Source organism: Eumetopias jubatus, unplaced genomic scaffold (assembly GCF_037043125.1).
Source record: "Eumetopias jubatus isolate StellerSeaLion01/CBP00866 unplaced genomic scaffold, mEumJub1_p1.0 scaffold_17, whole genome shotgun sequence".
Classification (NCBI taxonomy): Eukaryota; Metazoa; Chordata; class Mammalia; order Carnivora; family Otariidae; genus Eumetopias; species Eumetopias jubatus.
The window spans coordinates 995,567-1,018,741 of record NW_028274823.1 but is presented as its reverse complement, the minus strand read 5'-3'; the positions used below and the strand labels follow the sequence as shown (position 1 = coordinate 1,018,741).

The 23,175-nt window shown below is 53.1% G+C and overlaps 1 protein-coding gene across 1 annotated transcript in view; it reads right to left on the bottom strand.

Annotated features, from left to right (window-relative positions):
- The window catches only part of CFAP46 (cilia and flagella associated protein 46), a 100,379-nt gene that overhangs the window by 5,728 nt on the left and 71,476 nt on the right, over window positions 1-23,175 (bottom strand). Inside the window, exons 39-50 of the mRNA XM_088019923.1 lie at window positions 22,187-22,322; window positions 16,933-17,121; window positions 16,050-16,238; window positions 14,412-14,546; window positions 14,158-14,337; window positions 13,535-13,705; window positions 8,330-8,427; window positions 7,816-7,892; window positions 7,120-7,250; window positions 6,481-6,602; window positions 5,615-5,694; window positions 4,075-4,236 (exon numbers count right to left, since the gene is read on the bottom strand). Of these exons, the coding sequence (XP_087876049.1) occupies window positions 4,075-4,236; window positions 5,615-5,694; window positions 6,481-6,602; window positions 7,120-7,250; window positions 7,816-7,892; window positions 8,330-8,427; window positions 13,535-13,705; window positions 14,158-14,337; window positions 14,412-14,546; window positions 16,050-16,238; window positions 16,933-17,121; window positions 22,187-22,322 (1,670 nt within the window). The remainder of the gene's footprint in view (window positions 1-4,074; window positions 4,237-5,614; window positions 5,695-6,480; window positions 6,603-7,119; window positions 7,251-7,815; window positions 7,893-8,329; window positions 8,428-13,534; window positions 13,706-14,157; window positions 14,338-14,411; window positions 14,547-16,049; window positions 16,239-16,932; window positions 17,122-22,186; window positions 22,323-23,175) is intronic.

Genomic DNA, 23,175 nt, shown 5'->3' with positions numbered 1-23,175 from the left:
AGAGAAGGGACGGAAGTGCGGCCGAGGCTCCTGCTGTGTCCTGACAGCAAGCTCCCCGGGGTGTGCCGTCAGGAGGGCGGCTCGCTCTCGGTCTGGATGGAGCCTCCACCAGGGTGAGGTATGTCCACTCTGTCCCGGTTTGCTAAGAATTTCTATTATGAACGCACACATTTTATCAAATGCTCTTTTCCTGCAGCAACTGAGAGGGTTGTAACTTCGTTTTCCTTTAATCCAATATAACAACACTTGCAAATTTTTGAGGTCAGACTGGGTGATATAAGTTCTATTTTTCTTTCTTGTGCTGGTCTTGGCAGTCTGGGTGTCAGGGGCCGACAGAAGGCTAGGACGGGTTGGCCCCTTTTCCCTACTCCAGGGAGATCTGTTAAGACTGATGTGAACTGTTTCCGGCAAGTCTGGTAGATCTCAAGGGAGTAAATCTATTCATCTCCTTTCCTTGCTGGTTCTGAGACTGTTCGGGGTGTTCCTTCTTGAGTCTGTGAGCTGTTTTTCCCCAGGACTTGGTCCGCTTTGCCTAAGGGTTTGGATATACTGTTGTCAGGTCTCTTAGGATCTTTTAAATCCCTGATGCATCTTTAGAGTTTGAGTCTCTTTTCATTCCCAACTTTGTGTATTTGTGCACCATCCACCTTTTTTCTTGATCATTCTTACCAGAATGTGTCTATTTTATGAGTTAAAAAAAAAAAATTATTTCCAGGGCGCCAGGGTGGCTCAGTCGGTTAAGGGTCTGCCTTCGGCTCAGGTCATGATCCCAGGGTCCTGGGATCGAGCCCCGCATCGGGCTCCCTGCTCAGCGGGGAGCCTGCTTCTCCCTCTGCTGCTCCCCCTGCTTGTGTGCGCTCTCTCTCGGTCTCGCTCTCTCTCTGTCAAATAAATAACATCTTTAAAAAATTTTGTTTTGCTTTCTATTTTGTTGATGTCTGCTCATGTGTTTATTGTACCCTTTCCTCTGCTTTGAGTTTTTTTTTTCTTTTGCTGTTCTTGCTCTAACCTCATAAATTTGATGCTTAGCTTGTACACTTCCAACCTTTTCCTTTTCCGATACGAACATCCAAAGCTGTGAGATCCTTCCAGATCCTGCGGCCATAGCACTCCACCGGCCTGGGACGTCCTGCGATCCTTTCTCCTGAGGCCCGGGAGATATGCAGAGGTGTGTTTTTAAATTTGAAATGAATGGAATTTAAGAAATCCTCCTTTGGGTAATGGCTTCTGAGCTGATCACACTGTGGTGTCGGCCCATGTGGTCGTCACTCCAGGTGTTGTTCCTGGGGAGAACGTCCCCAGTTGTTGTACGGCTCCGGGTCTGTCCACAGCGCGGCTCAGGCTCTGCTCTTCCTGTTTGTCCGACCTACCGGACGTGGGGCGTGCATGATCTACCACCGCGGGACGGGTCCCCCTGTGTTGCCCTGGTTCTTGACTGCTCGTTGCTTCACATAGTTTGAGGCGATTTTATCCTGCTGACGAACCGACCATTACCACCATGGAATGACCCCAGCCCTAATGGTGCTTACAGCCATCAGGTCTGTTCTGCGAGACGATGGGTCACTCCATCTGTCTGTCCGTTCTCTGGCCTGCTGTCGAACCCATGTCCCCGGCTTCGGCCTGCCTTGTCAACCACGCTGTCACGGAGTTGACCGGTGTGGTCCACTTATTTATGTTTTAGTTTATGACCCACATGGACTAATCTCCACCACTTTGCCTTTTGATTTTTATTTGTTCCATTCACTGGCTGCTAGCAGCTTGGGTGAGGTGTTCGGACCATTTGCTTTTCTTGCGCTTGTCCCTCTGTTGATCTGGAGTTCATACACCGATTCTCTGCCTTTGGTGGTTCTCCTTAAATATTTGCCAGGAATGTTTCACCCGCAAACATGCATGCAGCCGGCGCAGCTCGCGGCCCCGACAAAACCCCCTCTGGGTGTGCGGGACCCTGGGGGTCAGGGCTCAGTACCTAATGCGTAGAGAGACTGAACTCACACCTCGCCAGTATTTTTGTTAAGAGTTTGGGCGCATTTTGTGTTGCTGCTGTAACAAATCACCACACGCGTTGGGGCTTGAAACCACACACATTTAGTGTCTCACAGACCTGGAGGTCAGGGTTGAACGGGTCCACTGGGCTGAAATCAAGGTGTGTGCAGGGCTCTTTCCTCCTGGGGAGAATCGGTTCTGGCCCTTTCCAGCCTCCGGCGGCCTCTGTCAGCGCCTCCCCATCTTCAGAGGTGGCAGCGTGGCCTCCTCCCGTGTCTCTGTGACCCTCCTGCCCCCGTCTCAGGAGGAGCCCGGTGCTGCCATCGGGCCTCCCAGCTCATCCAGGACACTGTCCTGTGTCACGGGTCACACTCCCAGATCCTAGGGAGCAGGGTGTGCACACACCCGGGCCGCCGCTCCTCCCGCCGCCACGACAACACTGGCCACGCGGAGCCGAGGAGAAAGGACCCTCCCGTAAATGGTGCTCCCAAGGGGAAGAGACGGAACCGTACCTCACGCTGTGGGTCAGGAGCGTGGATACCACGTAAAAGGCAGGAAAGAAAAACAGATGTATTTACGAGATATCATGGGAGAATAGCTTCATGATTGTGACATAAAACAAGTTAAAAAAAAAAACCCCAAAGCTCCAGCGATTAAGCAAAAGATTGATATATTGGACTATATTAAAATATTGTGTTCAAACAGCACCATTTAGGCGAGTGAGCAGACAAGCTCCAGAGTGGGAGGAGGCATCTGTCGCTCATGTAAATAATAAGAAAATCCGTATGCAAACCTATGGAAACCCCACAAACCGAAAAGAACAAAAACCAGATAACCCGGCAAAACTTGGCCCTAGACGCGGACACGAGCGAGTCCACGGCGTGGCCGGCAGGGGGCGGCGTGTCCTCTGTCCTGTTATTTGAGAGGGTCTTGGGCGCCGCAAGCTCGCCCACGAAGGGCCCTCCCTTCTCACCGGGGGCTGGCACCGTCTGCGCAGGAAGGGCAAATACACCTGCTGTCGGTCCACCAGCCCCGTCTGCTCTTTGTCCCCCGCTTTCCCTCTTTTTCTGCCTTTTGCGCATTGTGTATTTTGTGCTCCGCTTCATCTTCTTCGTCGGTGTGCGGGCTGTAGCCCTCAGACCTTCTGCAGTGATGTGAGGATGTTGCTCGTCGCCTGCGTGGTCTCTGTCAGGCAGCTGGGGTCACTCCTGGCCTCGCGGAGGCTGCTGAAACACTGCTGGGGTCCTCGTCACTCTGACCACCTGCCCTGGAGTCTCCTCTCCGCTTCCTGTGTCCGGGACTTATGGAAACATGGGATTACGGTTTTCGTCAGATCTGGGGGGGGACACGGGCCATTATTAATTCCTGTATCCCTTCTCTGGGCTCACGGCCCATCCTCCATGGGGTCGGCCCCATTCTCGGGGACCAGGTTCCGCACGGCCTGCCCTCCAGCGTCCGAGACCCACCACTCCATCTATTTCGGGTTTTCACTTATTTCTGTTAGAAGGGCAATTTGGTCCTTGTTACCCTCTCCTGGATGGAAGCCAAAGTCCAAACTATTTGTTTTTAGTTGAACACATTCACTGAAGTGCAGCACAGAGCACGAGCCTCCAGCCTGGGCAGGTTCACACGCTGGGCGCACGGGCGCACACAGCCCCCAGGACAGGACAGGGTCAGCCCGAGTCCCCAGCTGCCCCCAGGCCTGAGTGCCGTCCGTCTTCCTGGTCCCCTCCCTCCCTGCCCCTCACCACCTAAGAAATGAGTAGCCATGTCGTTGGGCACCACCCATCCCCGGTTTGTGGGCCAAGAGCAATGTTTAATTTCTCCTTCAGTGGACCTTTAGCACCTCACAGACACTGGGCGCGTAGTAGGTGCTCTGTGACTATGAGCGGATGAGGGCCTGGAACAAAGCGTGAACATCTGATAAGAAGCGTCTGCAGGAGTCCGCGTGAGGTACTCAGACGGGCCCGCTGGAGGGTCCGTACGGTGAGGGCCCCGCTGGAGGGTCCGTACGGTGGGGGCCCCGCTGGAGGGTCCGTACGGTGGGGGCCCCGCTGGAGGGTCCGTACGGTGAGGCCAAGGGCACCTTACCTGACTCCTCTTTATGGAGGCGATTGCACAACATCTGCAAGGAGAATTCTCGGGACACGGAGGAGACCGTGCCCTCCTTAAACGCAGAGAGGCCTTCCAGCGGCAACTCCAGAAGATCCTTGTCCACAATGAGGATGGTGTTGTCTGCAGCCTCGAGCTGAACTGCGGACAGGGGACGCCAGCTATGAAGGCAGGGGGAGACGCGCTCCTGCGGACCGGCAAACCCCTGCGGCGGGCCTGCTGGTCCGGGTCTGTCCCTCCTTGTGGAAGCCATTCGACTGCACACAGACCAAGAAGTCTGAGCCGGGCTCAGCGCATGAGGAGCGGGGCCCGGGGCGCGCCAGGGTTCTCTGGGGGATGGACACTGGTTCTGGTGGCACGGCTAAGTCACAGCTCAGACCTGGGTGGGGCCTCCATGGCCCGAGGACCTGCCCCCACATGGACAGCCAATTCCAGGGCAGGTCCAGGGATGCCATGACTCCCTCTAAGCATGGAACCCCCTTTCAAAGGATGAAGATGTGCGCTAAAGGATTTGCATCCCTGCGATGTGGCAGCTTCTCCAAGTGACCACGGAGCCCTCGGAGAAGCTGCTGAACCTGCCTGGCTCATGAGAAAACCTGCTCTTTGCGACAGGTGTGAAGGGGATGAAGGGCAAGGCCACAAGACGCCTGAACTGAATTCACTGTATGTACAAAGTAAAAACAAATCACTTAAAAGTGAGCAAAGGCCTTAACCTGGGGAATTTTTAGGGCAGAATCTCAGTTCACAGAAGTGACCTCAGGTGGGCAAGCTCAGCCCCTCACCCTAAGGGCGGCCCCAGGCAGCCGCGGGCACTGGCACGCGAGCCGGAGTGACCACGTCTGGGGCGAGGTCCTGGCCCGAGGGCACCTCCAGGCACTTCTGGAAACCAAAGCACCCTTGGATAGAGCAGCCCCTCCTTTCCCTTCTATTGAGTAATTCTGTGGGGGCAACAGAAAAGGCGAGCGATGAAAATGCCTTTGAAAAAACGATTTATCAAGCCGCAGGTGCCGGGTGGGAGGCAGAACCCTCCCGGACGCGCCACGCCCCTGGCCACTTGTGGTGTTTGGGTGATGGCGCCAGCACGTTTCCCACACATGTGAGCACAGCGAGTGAGAACCGGAAGGTCTGTCCTGGTGGCACAAAAGGTGACCGGGAAGACACCGCTCAGGCGCCGGGGCCCTCTCCCCTGCGGCGGCTGCACCAGGCACATTCACCCTTCCTCCGGGAGATCAGCAGATCACTGACGCAGAAGCTCGTCTGCCCCTCGTGTCGTCTGGCGCACACACGCAGGCTGCTGACTTTCCCAGGAAGTGTGGGCGTGCTGGGGTCTGTGCTGCGGCCGGCAGCGGCATGAAGCCCCCACCCAGGGCACCGGCGTGGGGCTGCGCACACAACCTTCTGGGGACCTTCCCACCTCCCTGGGAGACCCTCTGGGGGGCCTGTTCCTGCCCCGACTGCGCTCTCCAGTGAATCCCAGCCCAAGTTCTCCAGCAGAAGCTCCCATCAGGCCCCTACTCACCATGGGGCAGGGACACTTTCCTTTCCTTATCTTTGCCTTTTGATTTCCCGGAATCCGCAGCAGGCGTGGGACTCTGTGTTCTAGAAGTCAAAGGCATGTCCAGGTTCTTAAAAACATGTGAACATCACATGTACTAAGAATGGGAGGAACATCAGGCAGTGAGCGCCACGAGGCACGTTCCGTAACTCACTCCTGGGGGCCGGTCTCCCTGTGCGGGAGGCCAGGGGTAACAGCACACACAGGAGCAGACAGGACTCAGGATTATCTCTGATCTACGGGCAAATCTCAGAAGTACCGCCCACCCCACTGCCCAGGTCCTCTGCCTTCTTCTCTACTGAGCATAAATCACAGGGGCTCAGGACTGGGCCGTGCTCCCCACTCCCACCCTGCACCAGCAACAGAAGGGACCTGAGTGGCTGGGATGTGCCCCCAGAGAAGATTTTCAGCAGCCCTAGGGCTTCTTCCCTACAACAGAGGGTTCTGAGTCGGGCACTGGGGATGTGAATTCAGCATGGCCTGATTCAGCACAGAGCAAAGCTCATCAACTTCACAGCGTCAGAGACCCGGACTTCCACGTGGGAACAGCATTCCCCCACCCCACAGCCGGCTCATTCTGGGATTTGGAGAGGCAGCGGAGCCGACAGGCAGAGCCCCCCACCCTGTCCACCCTGGCTCCTGGGCACCCTATTCCTGACTGCTCCCAGCATTGGGGCTGGGGACGGAGACATGGCGACCCTCCTGTCTGTCCCGAGGAGAGTGCCGACTTTGGGCCTGAAAACCACCCCCGCTGGGATGTAGCCAGCCGCGCCCTTGCCCTCTGTGGCCTCTGCCCTCAGGCCTGGCAGCTGTCAGCCCACGGCAGGTACCTGGCCGCAGGGCTGCTGAGCACTGGGAACAGTGGCCTCAGGTACTCCTCCATGGATGCCAGGACATCACTGAATCTCTGCAGAGAGTGTCTTTCCCTCTCAAGGTGCACACTTTCCAATTCCTGTCTCAACCCAAACATCAGCCAGTGATCAGAAGTGTCTAAGGGGGAGGGGCCTCATAAAATCCCAACCCTGTTAGAGCAAAGAGTGGGAAGGACCCTGCAGGACCCTCGACCACGCCCTTCCCCAAAAAAGCCTGGCAGCCGGAGGCCCAGCCGGCTGCAGAGCAGGGCTCCCTGCACCCGCCCGCGCCAGGACCAGGGCCCACCAGATCCCCCTGCGGGCAGTGCTCCTTGCCGCTTCCACCCGCCCCATCCTTCGAGAGGTCACCCTGGCACCCCGGCCCCACAGTTGTCTCTGCTGACGTCAAGGAGGCAGCCGCACCAGACTCGCTCAGGGATTCAAAGAACTGGCTACCCTGTGGGGACCCCGACCTGGGTGTCCAGCAGTGCCTGGGGTCTGGATGGCCGGTGCCATTCACCTAGCCCGCCCTGCCCCAGCTTGCTGCAGCCGGGCCAGGGTCTTGGTGCCCTGCATGGTGGCGGCAGCAGCACTGGGAGCTGGGCTCATGGGTCTTACCGTGCCTGAGCTCAGGGCCGGGTCCTCATTGTTCACCTCAGCTTGGGTCAGCTCCCGGAACTGCTGGGCACTGGCCAATAGGCAGGAGAAGGTGTCTGGGTTCACGGCCACCCGTGCCACCTTGCAGGAGCCTGCGGAGACCGACACCCCTGCTGTCCCACCCCGCGGCCTCACAGACCACCCTCTGGGGCCGAGGACAGAGTGGGGGGTGTGCATAAACGCCGGGAGTGGGTAATCGTGAGCAAACTGTGGGCACAGGATTTCTCCACGTGAGAAGAAGTTCCTGGCTATGGACACGGCTCGCTCGTGGGCACTCACAATAGCTGTCAAAAGTGCGGACACAGATGGATGTCTCCGTTCCACAGCCTTCCTTCATTTTAAATGAAATGCTAAGTGGAATTATATGCCAGAGATGTTAAGGAAGAAAGTGGGAATATAGTCTTTTTTTGGGAGAAGAAATTCTTGAGGGGGAGGGGGTGGCTGGTCCATCTCAGGGCCACTGGTGGTCCGGGAAACACCCCTGCCTCCTTCCCTGTCTCTCACGGGCTGAACAAACCCCACTGGGCAAGCACATGGAGGGCTGGGCCACCAAGCCCCCAAGGTATGCGTCGTGGCCCCCGCCTGTGGAGGCCCTGCGCGGTGCGTGCCCTACAACGTGGGTGAGGCCTGATAAACACCTTCTGCAGCAGAACTCACCTCCCACTTGGAGCACCTTCCCTTTGGCCGCGGGGATGGACTTGGGTCTCTCATAGGCTGTGCAGTACAGATGGGCCCTGTTGGCAGGACACAGGGCAGGGTCGAAGCCCAGCTCGTGGGGTCCTGAGTCAGTGAACCACATACACCCCAGCAGGAGCCCCCTTCCCATGAATGCCTTGGCCAAGTCAAGACACAGAATTGAAACAGGCCCATCTGGGCACAGGCGAGGGTTCTGCTCCATGGTGAGGGAGGCCTTCAGCAGATGCACAGGTCCCATGCTGTGGACGGCAGGTGGATCGGGGTCCCCAGTGGTCCCAGCCTGGCCTCTCCCAGGGGGCTGCTGCCCCACCCCATCACAGCTGGGAGCCTCTGCCAGTCCGTGTCGGTCCAGCCACGGCCTTCGGTCCACCCATAACATGCCCTCCGTCGCAGCCCCGGTGCGGTATTCACGCAGCACGGGAGACTTCTTAACAGGGTGGGGGCCGGCCCCACAACAGGAATAGGAAGGCTTTACCGGTCCGGCGAGTGCTGCAGGATGACGATCCGAAAGGCAGGCGGGATTTCATTCAGGAGGTTAAAATGCTGCTCAGTGACCCTTAGATTTTGCCAAGCCTGTGTGTGATAAACAGGAATCAACCGACCGTGCACGATGCAGGCCCCGTCGCTGAGATGTCTGCTAGACTTCGTGCGGGGCCTCAGGCCGGGTGCCCCGCGGCCGGACAGGGGCGCGACCCCTGCAGGACGCGCGGCCGCCACAAGGGGGCAGAGGGCGCACGCGGAATCCGCCGGGATCCCCGAGCTTCCACCCTCGGCCTCCATCACAAACCTGACCTGGCTGACACGAGCAAGCCTAAGAACCCAACCAAGTAACCAACGGAAGATCCTCCAGCAACCTAGCGGCTTCCCTCCGTCCTCCTCCCGGTCCCCTGAACGCCACGCGTGTGGACAGGCGCGCGCGCCCCGGCCCTCCCGTGCGCCCCCCGCGCCCCGGCCCTCCCGTGCGCCCCCCGCGCCCCGGCCCTCCCGTGCGCCCCCCGCGCCCCGGCCCTCCCGTGCGCCCCCCGCGCCCCGGCCCCGGCTCCGCAGCCCTCCTAGATGAGCCACAACGGCCCACAAGCACACCTCCCCACTTGCTGATGAAACCAGCTTCGCGTTTGCAAGCGCCGGCTGGGGTCCGCACTGGCGTCCACGTGTGCGGGTGGAACAGAGAGAAAGCAGAAAATCCTAAGCGAGCCGCACCCACCGGCCCGGATGAGAAGCGGAGCGTCGCAGGCGCGGAGTCCCGCGCAGCCCGAGCGCGCCCCCAGCCTGTGTCCCCTCCGGGCAGTCCCCGCCCGCTTTGGCCGAAGCTGCAGGACGGGCCTCCAGGCACGTGTTCCCTGGGGACAAGGCTCTTCCATTGATGCGGCCCCGCTCGCTCCATTGCAGATGTTCAGGTGGGGGTCTAGTAGTGACTGAATGCAGTTTTAATTTTTGCAATTCCCTGATAACGAATGAAGCTGGGTGCCATTAAAAATGTCTAGGGACCATTTGGGTATCTTTTGCGGCATTCCAGTCTTGTAGTTTTTCTTCTGTGTCAGCGTCTGTCCTTTTCTCGTTGAGGGGAGCACAGAATGCGTGCTCTGAGGGTCTCCTCTGGGGCTTGCTTTTTGTTTAGGTTTTTATTTTAACTCCAGTAGAGTTAACATGCAGTGCAATATTAGTTCCAGGTGTGCAACACAGTGATTCAAGACTTGCATACATCACCCGGTGCTCAGCACAAGTGCACACCTTCATCCCCTGTTCCGCCTGCCCCCACCTCCCCTCTGGTGACCATCAGCGTGTTCTCTAGAGTTAGCAGTCGGCTTGTTTCCTGGCTTGTCTTTTTCCCTCTGCTCATTTTGTTTCTTAAATTCCACATAAGTGCAATCATATGGTATTTGCCCTTCTCTGACTTACTTCCCTTAGCACAATACTTTTGAGCTGTATCCACATCGCTGCAAATGGCAAGATCTCATCCTTTCTGATGGCTGAACAATATTCCATTGTGTATATAGACCACATCTTCTTTATCCATTCATCAGTCAATGGACACTTTGGCTATTGTAGATAATGCTGCTATAAACACCGGGGTTCATGTATCCCTTTGAATTGATGTTTTTGTATTTCTTGGGTAAATACCCAGTAGTGCAATTGCTGGATCGTAGGGTAGCTCTATTTTCAACTGTTTGAGGAACCTCCGTACTGTTTTCCAGAGTGGCTGCACCAGCTTGCGTTCCCCCCAACAGTGTAGGAGGGGTCCCCTTTCTCCGCATCCTTGCCAACTGGGCCTGGAGTTTTCTTTGTGGGGATGTTTTTAATAAAAGATTCAATTTCTTTAACAGATAATAAGTCATCCAGATTTTCTATTCTGTCAGCTTTGATAAGTTGTATTTTTTGAGAAATTTCTCTATTCCATCCAGATTGCCAAACTTTACTAGAGCACGGTCGTACAGAATATTCCCTTATTGGCTTTTTGAAGTCTGAAGGATCTCCATGATGTCTTTTTATTGCTGATAGTGGAATTTTGGGCTTTCTTTCTTTCTTTCTTTTTTCCTTTTCGAGTCTTTCTAAATGTTCATCAATTTTATTAGTCTTCTCTTTGGAACCCTTCTACCCCTGTTGGTTTCCTCTACCCTATATTTGTTTTAATTCCATTGTTTCTGTTGTGTTTCTTATTTGTTACCTTCTATTTTTCTTAGAGGTGTTCTTATTCTAGCTTCTAGAAGTCAAAACCTAAATTATTGCTTTTAAGATTTTCTCCCTGTATTCAAGGCTGTATTTTTCCTCTAAGCCTTGCTTTAGACAAGTCTCATAGGTTTTGATATATGGCATTTTCATTCTCTAAGTCAGTTTAAAATATTTTCTAAATTTCATTGTGAGTTCTCCTTTGACTAATTGATGATGATAGGTATATTGCTTAATTTCAGATTAATCGTATCTTTCAGTTATTGATTTCTAATTTAATTGCACTGTGGCTGGACAACAAAGGGAATGATTTCCCTTGGTTGGAGAGTCTTGAGGCTTGCTATGGCCCGGAACCAGTCCATCCTGGCACACGCTCCCTGCACACTTGGAAGGAAGAGAACCCAGTCGTGGTTGGTGCTGCGCTCTGTGAACGCCTCTGTGAGTGTCCGCGCAGACCTGCGCGCGAACAGCTTTCCCACGCACCCCTGCGTGCTTACTTCCATGGGAAGCCGAGGCAGCAGTGGGTCTCCCAGCGGACGTGGGCCTGTCCGGCACTGCTGTCATTCCTGTCACTTCTGTTTCGTGCATTTGAAGCTACCTCATTGTATGTACAGACGGAGGGCGCTGATCTCTGTCCACTGACCCCCGGGTCACCTGGCTTTCATCCGATGAGTATCTTCATGGCTTAGATACTGTTTCTCATCTCTTCCATCCAACATTTCTGTGTCCTTATATGTGAAGCAGGTCTCATTTAAGTGGCATGTGATTGGATTTTGTTTTTCTTGTCAACCAGTCTGACAATTTTAAGTCTTTGACTTGTAGGGTTTGGTCGACTTACATTTATTGTAATTATATATATATTTGGGTTTTGAAATACCATTGCCCTGCCTTTTCCTACTGGGAACATATGTTTTTATATTCTCTCTCCTCACTCTTTTTGCCTGTTTTTGGGATAATAAAATACTATTATTTGAATTTTTTCTTTTTATTAACTTAGTTACACATTAATTTAGTGGTTACCCTAGGGACCATGACATTCACCTTTGGCTTATTATAATCTAATAAAAATGTAATTTTTACCCTTCCCTAGTAGTGACAGAAGCTCTGCATTGTAAGCTCTGTTTAATCTCTCCTGCTTTTTGCATCATTGGCTTTCATTTTACTTCCACAAAATAAGCTCAACTCTACAAGATGTTAAAATTACTGTTTTACACACTTAAAATTTATTTCCTTGTACCTAAATATTTGCCTTTGTGGGATTCTTGGTTCTCTCGTGCGTTCTGGTGTTTCTGTCTGGCCGCCCCTCCTAGCTTCTTGTGCTGCAGGCCACCTGGCGGCCCACTCCCTCGGTTTCTGTGCGTCCACGCGTGTCTGTGCTGCCGCGGTGGGCAGTGGTCTCCCGGCTGGCTCACAGGTGCCCATGGCTCCTTGCTGGCGGCCCTCGGGGTTTCTGACCTGGGCTGCAGCGGTTCCATGCTCATGGATGCGCTGCGGCTTTCCTGTGTTCCTCTTGCGTGGTGATGCCGGCGCTCCTGAGCCTGGGGGCTCGTGAGTCTGGGGAGACCGTAAGCCATCGTGTCACTGTTGTCTCCGGCGGGGCGATCGTCTGCTAGTCCGCCTTCCCTGTGCCGTGTTCATGCTCTCTGAGGAGACCTCACGTGGCGTCTTGCTGGAGCTGGTATCCTGGAGGCCACTTCCTCCCAGGATGGTCCTTATTTCCCAGGTGCCATGAGAACCACAAGGAGTTTCACTGCCGTCCACGAGCTTTCAGGCAAACTCCCCACAGCCCAGGACGCAGCTGCAGTCCCCAGGCGGGTCGTCCCAAGCCTGCTGCGAGTCCCAGAGGGTCAGCGCTGACGCGGCGGTGGGGGCGCAGTCAGGGACAGCTCGCGGCAGACAGCTTCTCCTCTCAGGAGCTGTGGCTCAGCCTGCTCTCCTGTCCACAGCAGAGGCTTAAGGACAGCAGTTTCTGCTCATCACCGGGCTCCTGCTGGGGTGGCCTGCTGTGGTCCACGCCCCACCCCCAAGGGCAGCCGACTCCTGAGTCTGTGACTGGTCTGTGCACCTGACCCAGTCGATGCAGGTCTTCTGCAAGGATCCCTGAAACAGCAGGAGGAGGAGCCCTCAGAGCACCCGAGATGGAGTTGGCCGCCACCGACCCGTCCCTCCACGGACCCGTCCCGCCACCGACCCGTCCCGCCAAAGACTCGTCCTGCCATGGACCAAGCCCCTGCCCCCCGCATCCAGCCCCATCCTCAGCACTGCACATGCATCGCTGCATTGGTCCCTCAAGGTTCCTCTGAGGTGGGTGCTGGGTCACGCCCACCCCTCAGTGGGCCTCAGTGGACACACATGGACGTGTCCTCCAAGTGTCGGTGCCTGGGCTGTGCGGCTTCTCCCGGTGGACTGGCCTGCTCGTCCCTGCACCTGTGACGGCCTGCACTGCTCTTCAGGAGAAGGCGAGGCTTTCCAGCACTGGCGCTCAGCTGGGGGTGATTCTGGGGACCTTTGTGGTTGTCGCAGCTGGGGAGGGGCTGCCAGCAGCTGGTGAGCACACACGGTGCACAGGACGCCCCACCACGAACGACGACCCGGCCCCAAGCATCAGAGGGAGAAGAGGAGCTCTGGACAAAGGGCTGAGGTCGGACCCACACAGGTGTGCACAGAGCAGCAGGGAGGAAGACAAGTCGGCTCCTGGCTGCCGTCCCGGTTTGTTGCTTTCATCAAGTTCCATTTCCTTAAACCCCAGTCCACACTGCTCTTCCAAGCCGATAGGACGTGCTAGCCTCTGCAGTGTTTTACTGCGGGCTGAAAGAAGCACGCCCGCTCCAGAAGCCCCTCGGGGGCCCTGTCCCCTCCTGGCCTGCTGCAGGCCCGGGCATTACAGTCACCAGGAGGCCCTCGAGGAGGCAGAGGCCAGAGAGGGTGAGTGACGCCCCCAGAGTCACACAGCTATCGACAGAGTGGCACCGCTGGGCTGTGTGGCCCGGGCGGGCACAGACGGCTCGCTCACCTTGGAAACGACAGCTAACGTCTGCTCCACGCTCGCAAACAAGCTGGTGGACACCCTCCCCTTCTGCTTCAGCTGGTGCTCGAGCTGCAGCAGGGCCGCAAGCTGTGAGCTGCTGGTGTTGGCCGTGGCCGTGAACAGGACATCCCGCATCATCTCTGAAGCCAGGCAGCTCTGAAACAGACACGGGACGGGGCCAAGGGCTTGAGCCCTGCCCTGAGCCAGGGGGCGCCCATGTGGGAGGGGGGCCAGGGGCTGCTCATCTTGGGATGCTGTGCTTCTCCTGGCCCCCGGCCGTCACCAGGTCCTTCACCACTGTGCCCCCAGCACCTGCTCACTTCTTTGCTCTCAGCCTCAAGAGCATGAGGCTTGGTGGACCAGCAGGACGTCAGTAATAGGGGCTGGGGCTCAGGAGAACCTCAGGAGGATGGGACAGCCTTCCCTACTTCTTCCGGTGACTGGAAGCTCCCTCTTCCAGCTGAGCACCACTCTCTCAAGGCAAAGACGCTGGCTGTAGCCTAGCTGGCCAGCCCACCAGCAGGAGGGAGTGCTGGATGCCCAGGGAAGTCTCCCTTCCAAGGTGGCCAAGAAGGGCCTTGAGGAAGGGGCACAGAGCAGAGCCATACCTGAGACAGTGCCAGGAACTGGCAGGTGGCTGCCGGGTCCAGGGCGCCGGTGCACTCCACCATGTCCAGGCTGGCAGCGGCGGCAACGTCCAGGAGGCAGCTTCCCAGGGCAACCTGCATGCACTGCAGCAGCACCTCAGAGGCCTGGGCTAGGTACCGCTGGGCCAGCACCATCCTCCTCTGTGGGGGCGCAAGGCTCGGGCTCAGGTGGGGTCTGTGGGCAGGGCCTCATGGGGCAGGTGGTGTGACCGTACCTGCTGATCCGAGCCCTTCCTGCTGTGCTTCTTGGGGGTGGCCCTCAAGGCTCGCAGGTCTTCGTAGTGATCCTTGCCAGCCCTGTCCTCTGGGACGGTCTCCAGTTGCCCAAGGCTGTTCAGCTCAGTGATGGCCTACGGAGAAGGCACCTCCTGTCAACCAGCATCCACCCCACTGCCAAGCCCGGGTGTGCCTGTCACGCTTGGGGCATCTCTGTGGGACCCCTCGGTAAGGCGTGCTGCAGGTAGCCGTCAGGCCTCTCACCGACTGGATGGACCTGTGGGGCCCTGGCCAGGAGCCCTGGTGGCTGGCAGGTGCAGCCTGTGTGGGGAAGCAGCTCTGGAGAAGCAAGCCCGAGTATCCCCAGTCTCAGAACAATCGAATTCTGTGCTTACTTTTCTTCAATCCTTCAAAATCACCTTCCCCAGGCATGGGCATCAGCCAGCACTGTGCAGCCAGGACTGAGTAAGTCAGGCGCCCACCTGCCCCCGGGGACCTGGGCCTGCCTGACTGCAGGACCAGCCACACTGATGAGGTCCTCGGGGTTGTCAGGGGGACTCTGCTGGGGGGGGCAGGCAGCTGGTACAGAGGGAGCCCCTGGGTCTGTGGGGTCACGACAGGGACCAGCAGGGGGAAGCCTGGCTGGAGAACGGGGCTGGGGAACAGGGGTGGGGCTGAGGGGGCACACTTCTTGGAAGCCACCTGCATGTGTTTCCCTGATGGCCCCTCTGAGAGGGAGCATGGTTAGTGCCATTCCATAGGCGAGGACCCCAACCCCGAGGGGAGGGGACTGCTAAGGCTGCATCTCTGGTCGATGTCCACCCGACTCCACACCTGTGCAGGTGCTCAGCACACACAGACTGAGCGAGGGGCCAAAACTCCATCATTGCACCCAAATGTGAGTCCAGTCCCAGGTCCTGGGACCACACAGATACTACATCAGGACTGGCAATCACATGGGGGTACGGAGCCCAACTGCTCGGGGCTGGGGTCTTCCTATAAGAGCAGAGTCCATGGGGATGAGCCTGACTCTGCCTTTGAGCAGGTGCCTTCCAGATGGAAGAAGTGGCATCCACAGAGGCATTTAGGCCGGTGGCCTGCCGTTTCTATAGCAGCAACTATCACCAGCACTCTTGTCCAGGGCTGGGGGGCTCCCCCGGGGCCACCAGGCCTGCTGGGCAGCCTTGCTGGGGGCTCTAGAGAAGGGCAGGGCCCCAGACAGTGTGGGTGGTAGAAGGGAGTGAGGGGGCTTGGGGCTCCCTGCTGCACACGAGGAGGGGGGTTTTCTGCACCCAGCACTCAGGCAGACCCCAGACCCCCTGGAGGAGAGCTGCTGAGGTGCAGGCAGGGTGCCCACACTGGGGGCTGGGGCATGCTGCACTTGGACCACCTCTGTGCTCGCTTCCCCTTCCTCTCTAGAGTCTATCTCCAGAAGTCCGTTTTCCTCTCCCACCCACTGGCCACGCCGGACAGACTACGGCTTGCCTTTTTCTCCCTTTCTCAGGTCACACCACCATTCTCAACCCGGGACAATTCGAGGCCTGTTTCATATCCCTGTTCTTACTGAGATTAGGTGAGGTTTAAATAGCTGCTTTGGTTTTTACGCATGGGTGAGGGGCTTGCAGGTGAGCACATACCGAGAGGCCCTCCTCCCAGTAGCAGGTGGGGCGCTCGGGGTCTGCGTGCACCGCCAGCAGGCGGAGGGCCTTCCCCGCCAGGCCCAGGACCTGAGCACGGATCTCCACGCAGCCAGCACACAGCGAATGCAGGCTCCCCAGCTGCACCAACACAACGTGGGCCAGGGTCCGCCTCAGCATGAACCATTTCTACAGGAACACAAACCGCCTTGTGGTTACTTGCACCCCGCCCTGGAAAGTGCCAGAGGACGACCCTCTAACGCCCCCGATACCCCACCACCACCCCATCCTGCCCCTGAGCTCCCTGGTCTAACGCCCCCAGGAGTGGCGCTATTCAAGCTGAGAAATGCACCCTCTGGCCTTTGGGGAGGGTTTCCAGGGCTTAGGTGTTGGGAGGGTCACTAAAATCTGCTTATATAACCTTAATTTCAGACTCACTGACAAATAGATAAGCTCATATCAAGTTCAATTTTAGGCCTATCTTTGATGTATTTATGGTTACATCAAGTTAATTTGATTCATAGTACATGAAATCTAAGAATTTGTCCGAAATGGCAGGATGTTTCCTTCAGATCTTTTGCAAACTCAACTTTTTTTTTTAACAAAATGAATTCACCTCTGTAGAGCTCTTTAATATGCTGCCATAATTAGTCAAAGCAAACGCACACCCTGGGTAGGAGAGTGCAATGCCCCTGGGAACGTCCCCCAGGAGACGGCCAAGGCCATCAGACCGGGGGCCCTGGGAGCCGCTGGGGCTGAGAACACACTCGCGGGCAGAGAGCTCGGCCCTGCGCCTTCTCCCGGTCAGTCTTGCTGTCCCAGCACACGGCAGCCCGCAGACGGGACCGAGAGCCATGGGCCCGCTTCGTCTCGGGGAGGTTACCAGGCCAATGGAGGTGTAGTCACTCAAGCTCTGCAGGTAGTCACCCAGCAGCTTGTCCATGGAGCCCTGCTCAAGCTGCTGGGCCTGGGCCTCCGCCCACATGAGCTGCAGCATGTCCAGAGACGCTTCGGCAAGGCTGAGCCGCAGGAGCGCCAGCTTCCTCATCAGAGGCGTGTTGATGTTCTGCAACTGGGCGTGCCAGACACACACACAGAGCGCCACAATTAAAACAATGCACGGGTCCCTCTCCCCCAAATCCTCATGCCCCTTTCTTTTCTTGTTTTTTTTTTTTGAATGGATAAGCATTCCTTTTTATTTATTTGTTTTTTATTTTTATTAACATATAATGTATTATTTGTTTCAGAGGTGCAAGTTTGTGATTCATCAGTCTTATATAACACCCAGTGCTCATTCCATCACATACCCACCCTCATGCCCATCACTCACTCAGTTACCCCATCCCTCCCTGCCCCCTCCACTCCAGAAACCCTCAGTTTGTTTCCTGAGATTAGGAGTCTCTTATGGTTTGTCTTCCTCTTTGGTTTCGTCTTGTTTCATTTTCCCCCTCCTTTCCCCTATGATCCTCTGTCTTGTTTCTCAAATTCCTCATATCAGTGAGATCGTATGATCCTGTCTTTCTCTGACTGACTTATTTCACTCAGCATAACACCCTCCAGTTCCATCCACGCCGTTGCAAATGGCAAGATCTCATTCCTTTTGATGGCTGCATAATATATTCCATTGTGTATATATACCACCTCTTCTTTATCCATTCATCTGTCGAGGGACATCTTGGCTCTTTCCACAGTTTGGCTATTGTGCACATTGCTGCTATAAACATCGGGGTGCACGTGCCCCTTCGGATCCCTACATTTGTACCTTTGGGGTAAATTCACAGTAGTGCAATTGCTGGGTCATAGGGCAGCTCTATTTTCAACTTTTTGAGGAACCTCCATACTGTTTTCCAGAGGGGTTGCACCAGCTTGCATTCCCACCAACACTTTAGGAGGGTTCCCCTTTCTCTGCATCCTCACCGACATTTGTTGTTCCCTGTCTTGTTAATTTTAGCCATTCTGACCGGTGCCTCATGCCCCTTTCTAACCGGGTCCTTCCTCCCAGGCAGCAAGGGGCCACACTCCGGCCCCACGAGCTGGTTTGCAAGTTCTAGAGTTTGTACCACTGTATTCATACAGCATGTGCTCTCTCTGGCTGATTCCACTCCCATATTTACTTCCAACCCATCCACGTTGCTGCTTGCACTCACACCTTTCCACTGACAAGGAGGACCTGTCATGAAAGTGGGCCCAAGTGCAAGTATCCACTCACATTTGGGGCTACTGCAAATACAATGGCCGTGAACACGTGTGCGAGAGCTTCGGTGCGGATGTAGGCTTTCACCTTTCTCAGGTAAATTCCTAGGCATGGGATGCTGGTTCCTCTGGTGGCCCGTGTTTAACTGCCAAGCTGTGGCCCGTGCTACACCTCCACAGCAGTGACGAGTTTGGTCCCTCGTGTCCATGCTAACATTTCCTATGCTCAGTCTTTTAAATTGCAGCCATTTTAATAGGTGTGTGGTGGTTTCCCTGACTTACTGGTGAGTTCATCTTCCCCTCATGTAATTATTTACCATCCACCTATTTTCTTTGGAAAAACATCTGCTCAACTCTTTGCCCACTTTTTATGGGGTTGTTTCTTATTATTAAGTTTTATGAGGGTTTTATATTCTGGATACAAGACCTCGTCAGTCATATGGTTTGCAAATATTTTCTCCCAGTTTGTGCCTTGTCTTTTCACCCCCTGAATACCGTCTTTTGAAGAGCAGGCTCCAAGTTGTCAGTTTATTATTCTCTCATGGATCATGCTTGTGTTGCCGTATGTAAGGAATCTTTACTGAACCCAAGGTCCCAAAGATGTTTTCCTCTAGAATCCTTATGGTTTCAGCTCTTACCTTCAGATCTATGGTCCTCTTGGGGTTGAATCTGATGTCTGCTGTGAGGTATGAACTGAAGTCTGTCTTTTGCATGTGGATTTCCAGTTGCTCCAGCACCACTGTTGTATGGAGTAGCCTTTCTTCACTGAATTGCCTTTGCTATTTTGTTGAAAAGCAATCTTCTGTCTGTGTATCTATTTCTGGATTCTCTGTTACGTTCCATTGATCTGCTTGTCTTACTTTTACACTAAAACCACACTGCTTTGATTCCTGTCACTTTATAATAAGTCTTAGAATCGGGTAGTGTTAGATCTCCAACTCAGTTTTGCTTTTTTAAAGTTGGGTTTGCTATGTTACATCATTTGCAATTCCAAATGAAATTTAAAATATTTTTTTTTCAATTTTTATAAAAAGCCTACAGCTTCTTGGTCAGGATTGCAGAAAATTTATTGAGATCTTAGTAATATCAAGTCTTCTGGTCCATGAACATTGTATATCTCTCCATCTATTTAGGTCTTCTTCAATTTCTCTCAGTGATGTTTTCTAGTTCTCAGGGGTGAGTTTTCACTCTTTTGTCAAACTTCATTTTTATGTGGTCCAATGGTTTTGTTTTTGAATTTTTAATATCTGATCAATTGTTGAGGGTATATAGAAATATAAAATTAATATTTCCATATTGTTGTGTCCTGAAGCGTTACTGCAATCACTTGTTAGTCCTAGTACATTTATTATCATTTTTGTAGATTGCATGAGATTCTTTCTTCTTTTTTTTTTTTAAGAGAGAGCAAGCAGGTGGGGGAGGGGCAGTGGGAGAGGGAGAGAGAATCTTAAGTAGGCTCCTCACCCAGCGTGGGGCCCAACTCGGGGCTCGATCTCATGACCCTGAGATCAGGACCTGAGCTGAAATCGAGAGTCAGATGCTAAACCGACTGAGCCACCCAGGTGCCCCTGCTGAGATTTTCTATACAGATAATCTTGCCATCTGTAAACAAAGACAGTTTTACTTCTTCCTTTCTAGACTGGGCATTTTTTATTTCTTTCTCTTACCTATCGAATTGGCTACAACTCAAGTATAATTCTGAATGAAGGTGGGAAAAGCACTTTACTTTCCCCACTAAGTGTGACATGAGCCCTAGTGTTTTCATGGATGCAGTCTATCACCTGGAGGAGCTTTCCTTCTATTAATAGTTTGCTAAGAGTCTTTTTTTTTTTTTTTCAGTCAGGAATGAGTGTTGGGTTTTGCCAACTGAGGTGATCATATGGTTTTTTAATTTTTTAAAAAATATGGTGAGCCAAATTGATTGATTTTTGAATGTTAAACAATCCCAGGATAACTCCAACTTGGCACTGATGTGTTATCCTCTTTACACATTATTGGATTTAATTTGCTAAAATTTTGTTTAGAACTTTCACATCTGTGTTCATGAATAGTAATGATCTGTAGTTTTTGTTTTGGTATCAGGGTCATACTAGCCTCACAGAGTGGGGATGTGTTCCTTCCTTCTCAATTTTCTAGAAGACTTTGTGTTGCATTGGTATTATGCTTTCCTTAAATGTTTGCTAGGATTCACCAGCAAAGCCACCTGGCTCTGATGTTTTCTTTGTGGAAAGACTTTTAACTACAAATTCCATTTCTTTAACAGATGGAGGGCTATTCAGGTGATCTGTTTTTTTTTAATGAGTTTTGGTTGTTTGTGTCTTTCGAGGAATTGTTCTGTATCATCATAAAGTTGTTCAGAATATTCCCTTATTATCCTTTTAATATGTATAGGATCAATGGTGATGTTACATCTCTTATTTCAGATATTGATCATTTATGTCCTCTCTTTTTTTTCCGGATCAGTCTGGACAGAAATGTATGAACTTATTTATCTCAAATAACAACTTGTGGTTTTGTTGATTTTATCTTTTATTTTTATATTTCCTATTTCACTGATTTCTGCTCTGATCTTCATTTTCCTTTCTTCTTATTTGGAGTTTGCTCTTCCTCTACTTTCTTACAGTGAAGGCTAATGTCATTAGTTTGGGATCTTTTTTCTTTTGTCATACGGTTATATAGTGCTACAAATTTTCCCCTAATCATTGCAATTAGAGACATCTTTAAAATTCTGACATGTGTTTTCTCCCCCTTCGGATCAGAAATACCTTCCCTTTTGACTTGTTCTCTGGCTCATCGTTAATGGATGCTATTTACTTTCCAAATATTTGGGTATTTCACCCATAGCTTTCTGGTATTTTTTTTTAAATTGAGGTAAAATTCGTATGACATAAAATAACCATTTTAAAGTGTACAATTCAGTGGTACTTAGTGCATTCACAACCTTGTGCAGCATCATCCTTATCTACTTCCAAAATGTTTTTTCATTCCAAAAGAGAACCCCCTCCCCACTCAACAGCCATGTCTTATGCCCCTCCCCAGCCCCCTCCCCTACAACCACTCATCAGCTTTCTGTCTCTATGGACTTAACTATTCTATCTTTTATGTTGCTTTTTGATTTCTACTTTAATTGCATTGTGGTCTTAGTTTATATATATGTATACACATACACACACACACACACACACACACACACACACACACACACACAAACTGTGGTCAGTAGTAACTTTTAACACCCTTGTCTTTGCATTCTGATATCTGTGCCAGTTCTCGGTAGGTCTTGATGGATTTTTCTGCATGTTATGAGGTATATTTTTCCTGCTTTTTGTCATGGTAATTTTGCATGCCATTTTTGATTGGGATTTTGTCATGGTAATTTTGCACTGGTTGCCAGACATTGTGCGTCTTCTTTTTTTGGCAGATGGACACTTGTGGTCCTGCTTTTGCCTTTGCTCTGGGACGACCATCTGCAGACACTGTGGTCCTCTTCGGTCTTCTATGACTTTTCAGGCAGATCCAGGGCAGGGCTCATCCAGGGCAGATTATCCCTGACTGAGACAAGACCGTCCGTCTGCTCTGCACAGCGCTCTGGGGTCACGAGGTTGTCCAGTCTGGCTGGTGGGAGCAGGTGCCACTCCAAGCCTGAGTGGGAGCCTGACACCTTCCTGACCCCCTCGGACCCCCTGCTTCTGCAGTGAGTGTGGACAGGGGCGGGGCCGCCTCAGTTCAGGGACGACAGTGCTCATGTGGACATCTAATGTGTGTCTGTTTCACATTTTTGTCCACTTTTTGGTTACTTTGGAAGGGAGGGCAACTCTCATTGCCGTTAGTGCACCTCAGCCAAACTGGAAGCGGGCAGCCTGTATAGGGCAAGTGCAGGGTGTATCTGTGTGTGCCGAGGGGGTGCTCTGGGCTGCAGGGAGGGACCCAGGACACACACTCACCTCCTGCAAGGACAGTAAGCCCTGCACACTGAGGAACAACCCCTCTGCCTCAGCCACAGCTCTTTGGACCAAGTCGTATGCCTCCAAGTGATACGCGGTTTTTCGCTCTTCATTTTTCTCATTTTGGGCACATAATCTTTAGAAGACGGAAGAGTGGAACTTAGAACAAAAATTTCAAGCATTATACCATCACTATTAACAAAATGCATGGTATACAATTTTTAAATAATTATATTGTATTTTTATTAGTACTTCAAATTTTATGATTAGATGTTCTGTATGTCACTGTCTCTTAGCACAAAATAAGTATGCATTCTATACTATTTTTGTAAAATTAAATCTATGCCTAACAGATCCAGTGAACCAGCACCACGATATTAGTTGTGCTGATTTAACCGCCTTGTTTTCCTATTTGTGGTTTCTGTATTTTTTAAAGTTCTACAATGACCATATATCGATTCTGTAATAGTAGGATCAAAGTTACATTCCACAAGTGTCCAGGTGGTTTTTCCCTCATCAAGGCTGTTTTTAATACCTTCTAAACAACATTTGCTTGTCGTGCTTCGAAATGCCTGCATGTACCCCAAGCACGGGGCGGCCCAGGGCTGGATGGATGGAGGGGAGGTGGGAGAGGGAGGCCGTTTAGTGAGGCCTGGCCTCGTTCCTCTGCCTCTGGGCCAGTCTCTGCCCTCGATGACAGTGGGGACTTTGAGAGGTTGCATGAGGGAGGCTGACAGAGGCCTGCTGGAGGGCAGCTCCCAGGCTGCCTCCTCAGGCCAGTGCTGGTGTGAGCAGGTGCAGGGGCACACGGGGTTGACGTGTGTATGGCTGTGAGTGAGCACCTGTGAGTGGTCACGGGTAATGTGCACATGTGGGTGTGACCTGTGTCTGCACAAGTGTGACCGACATGTGAATGCTATGGGTGTGTGGGGGGCTGGGAGGCGTATGTCCATGTGTCTGCAGAGATGCAACAGGTGGGACACTGAGGG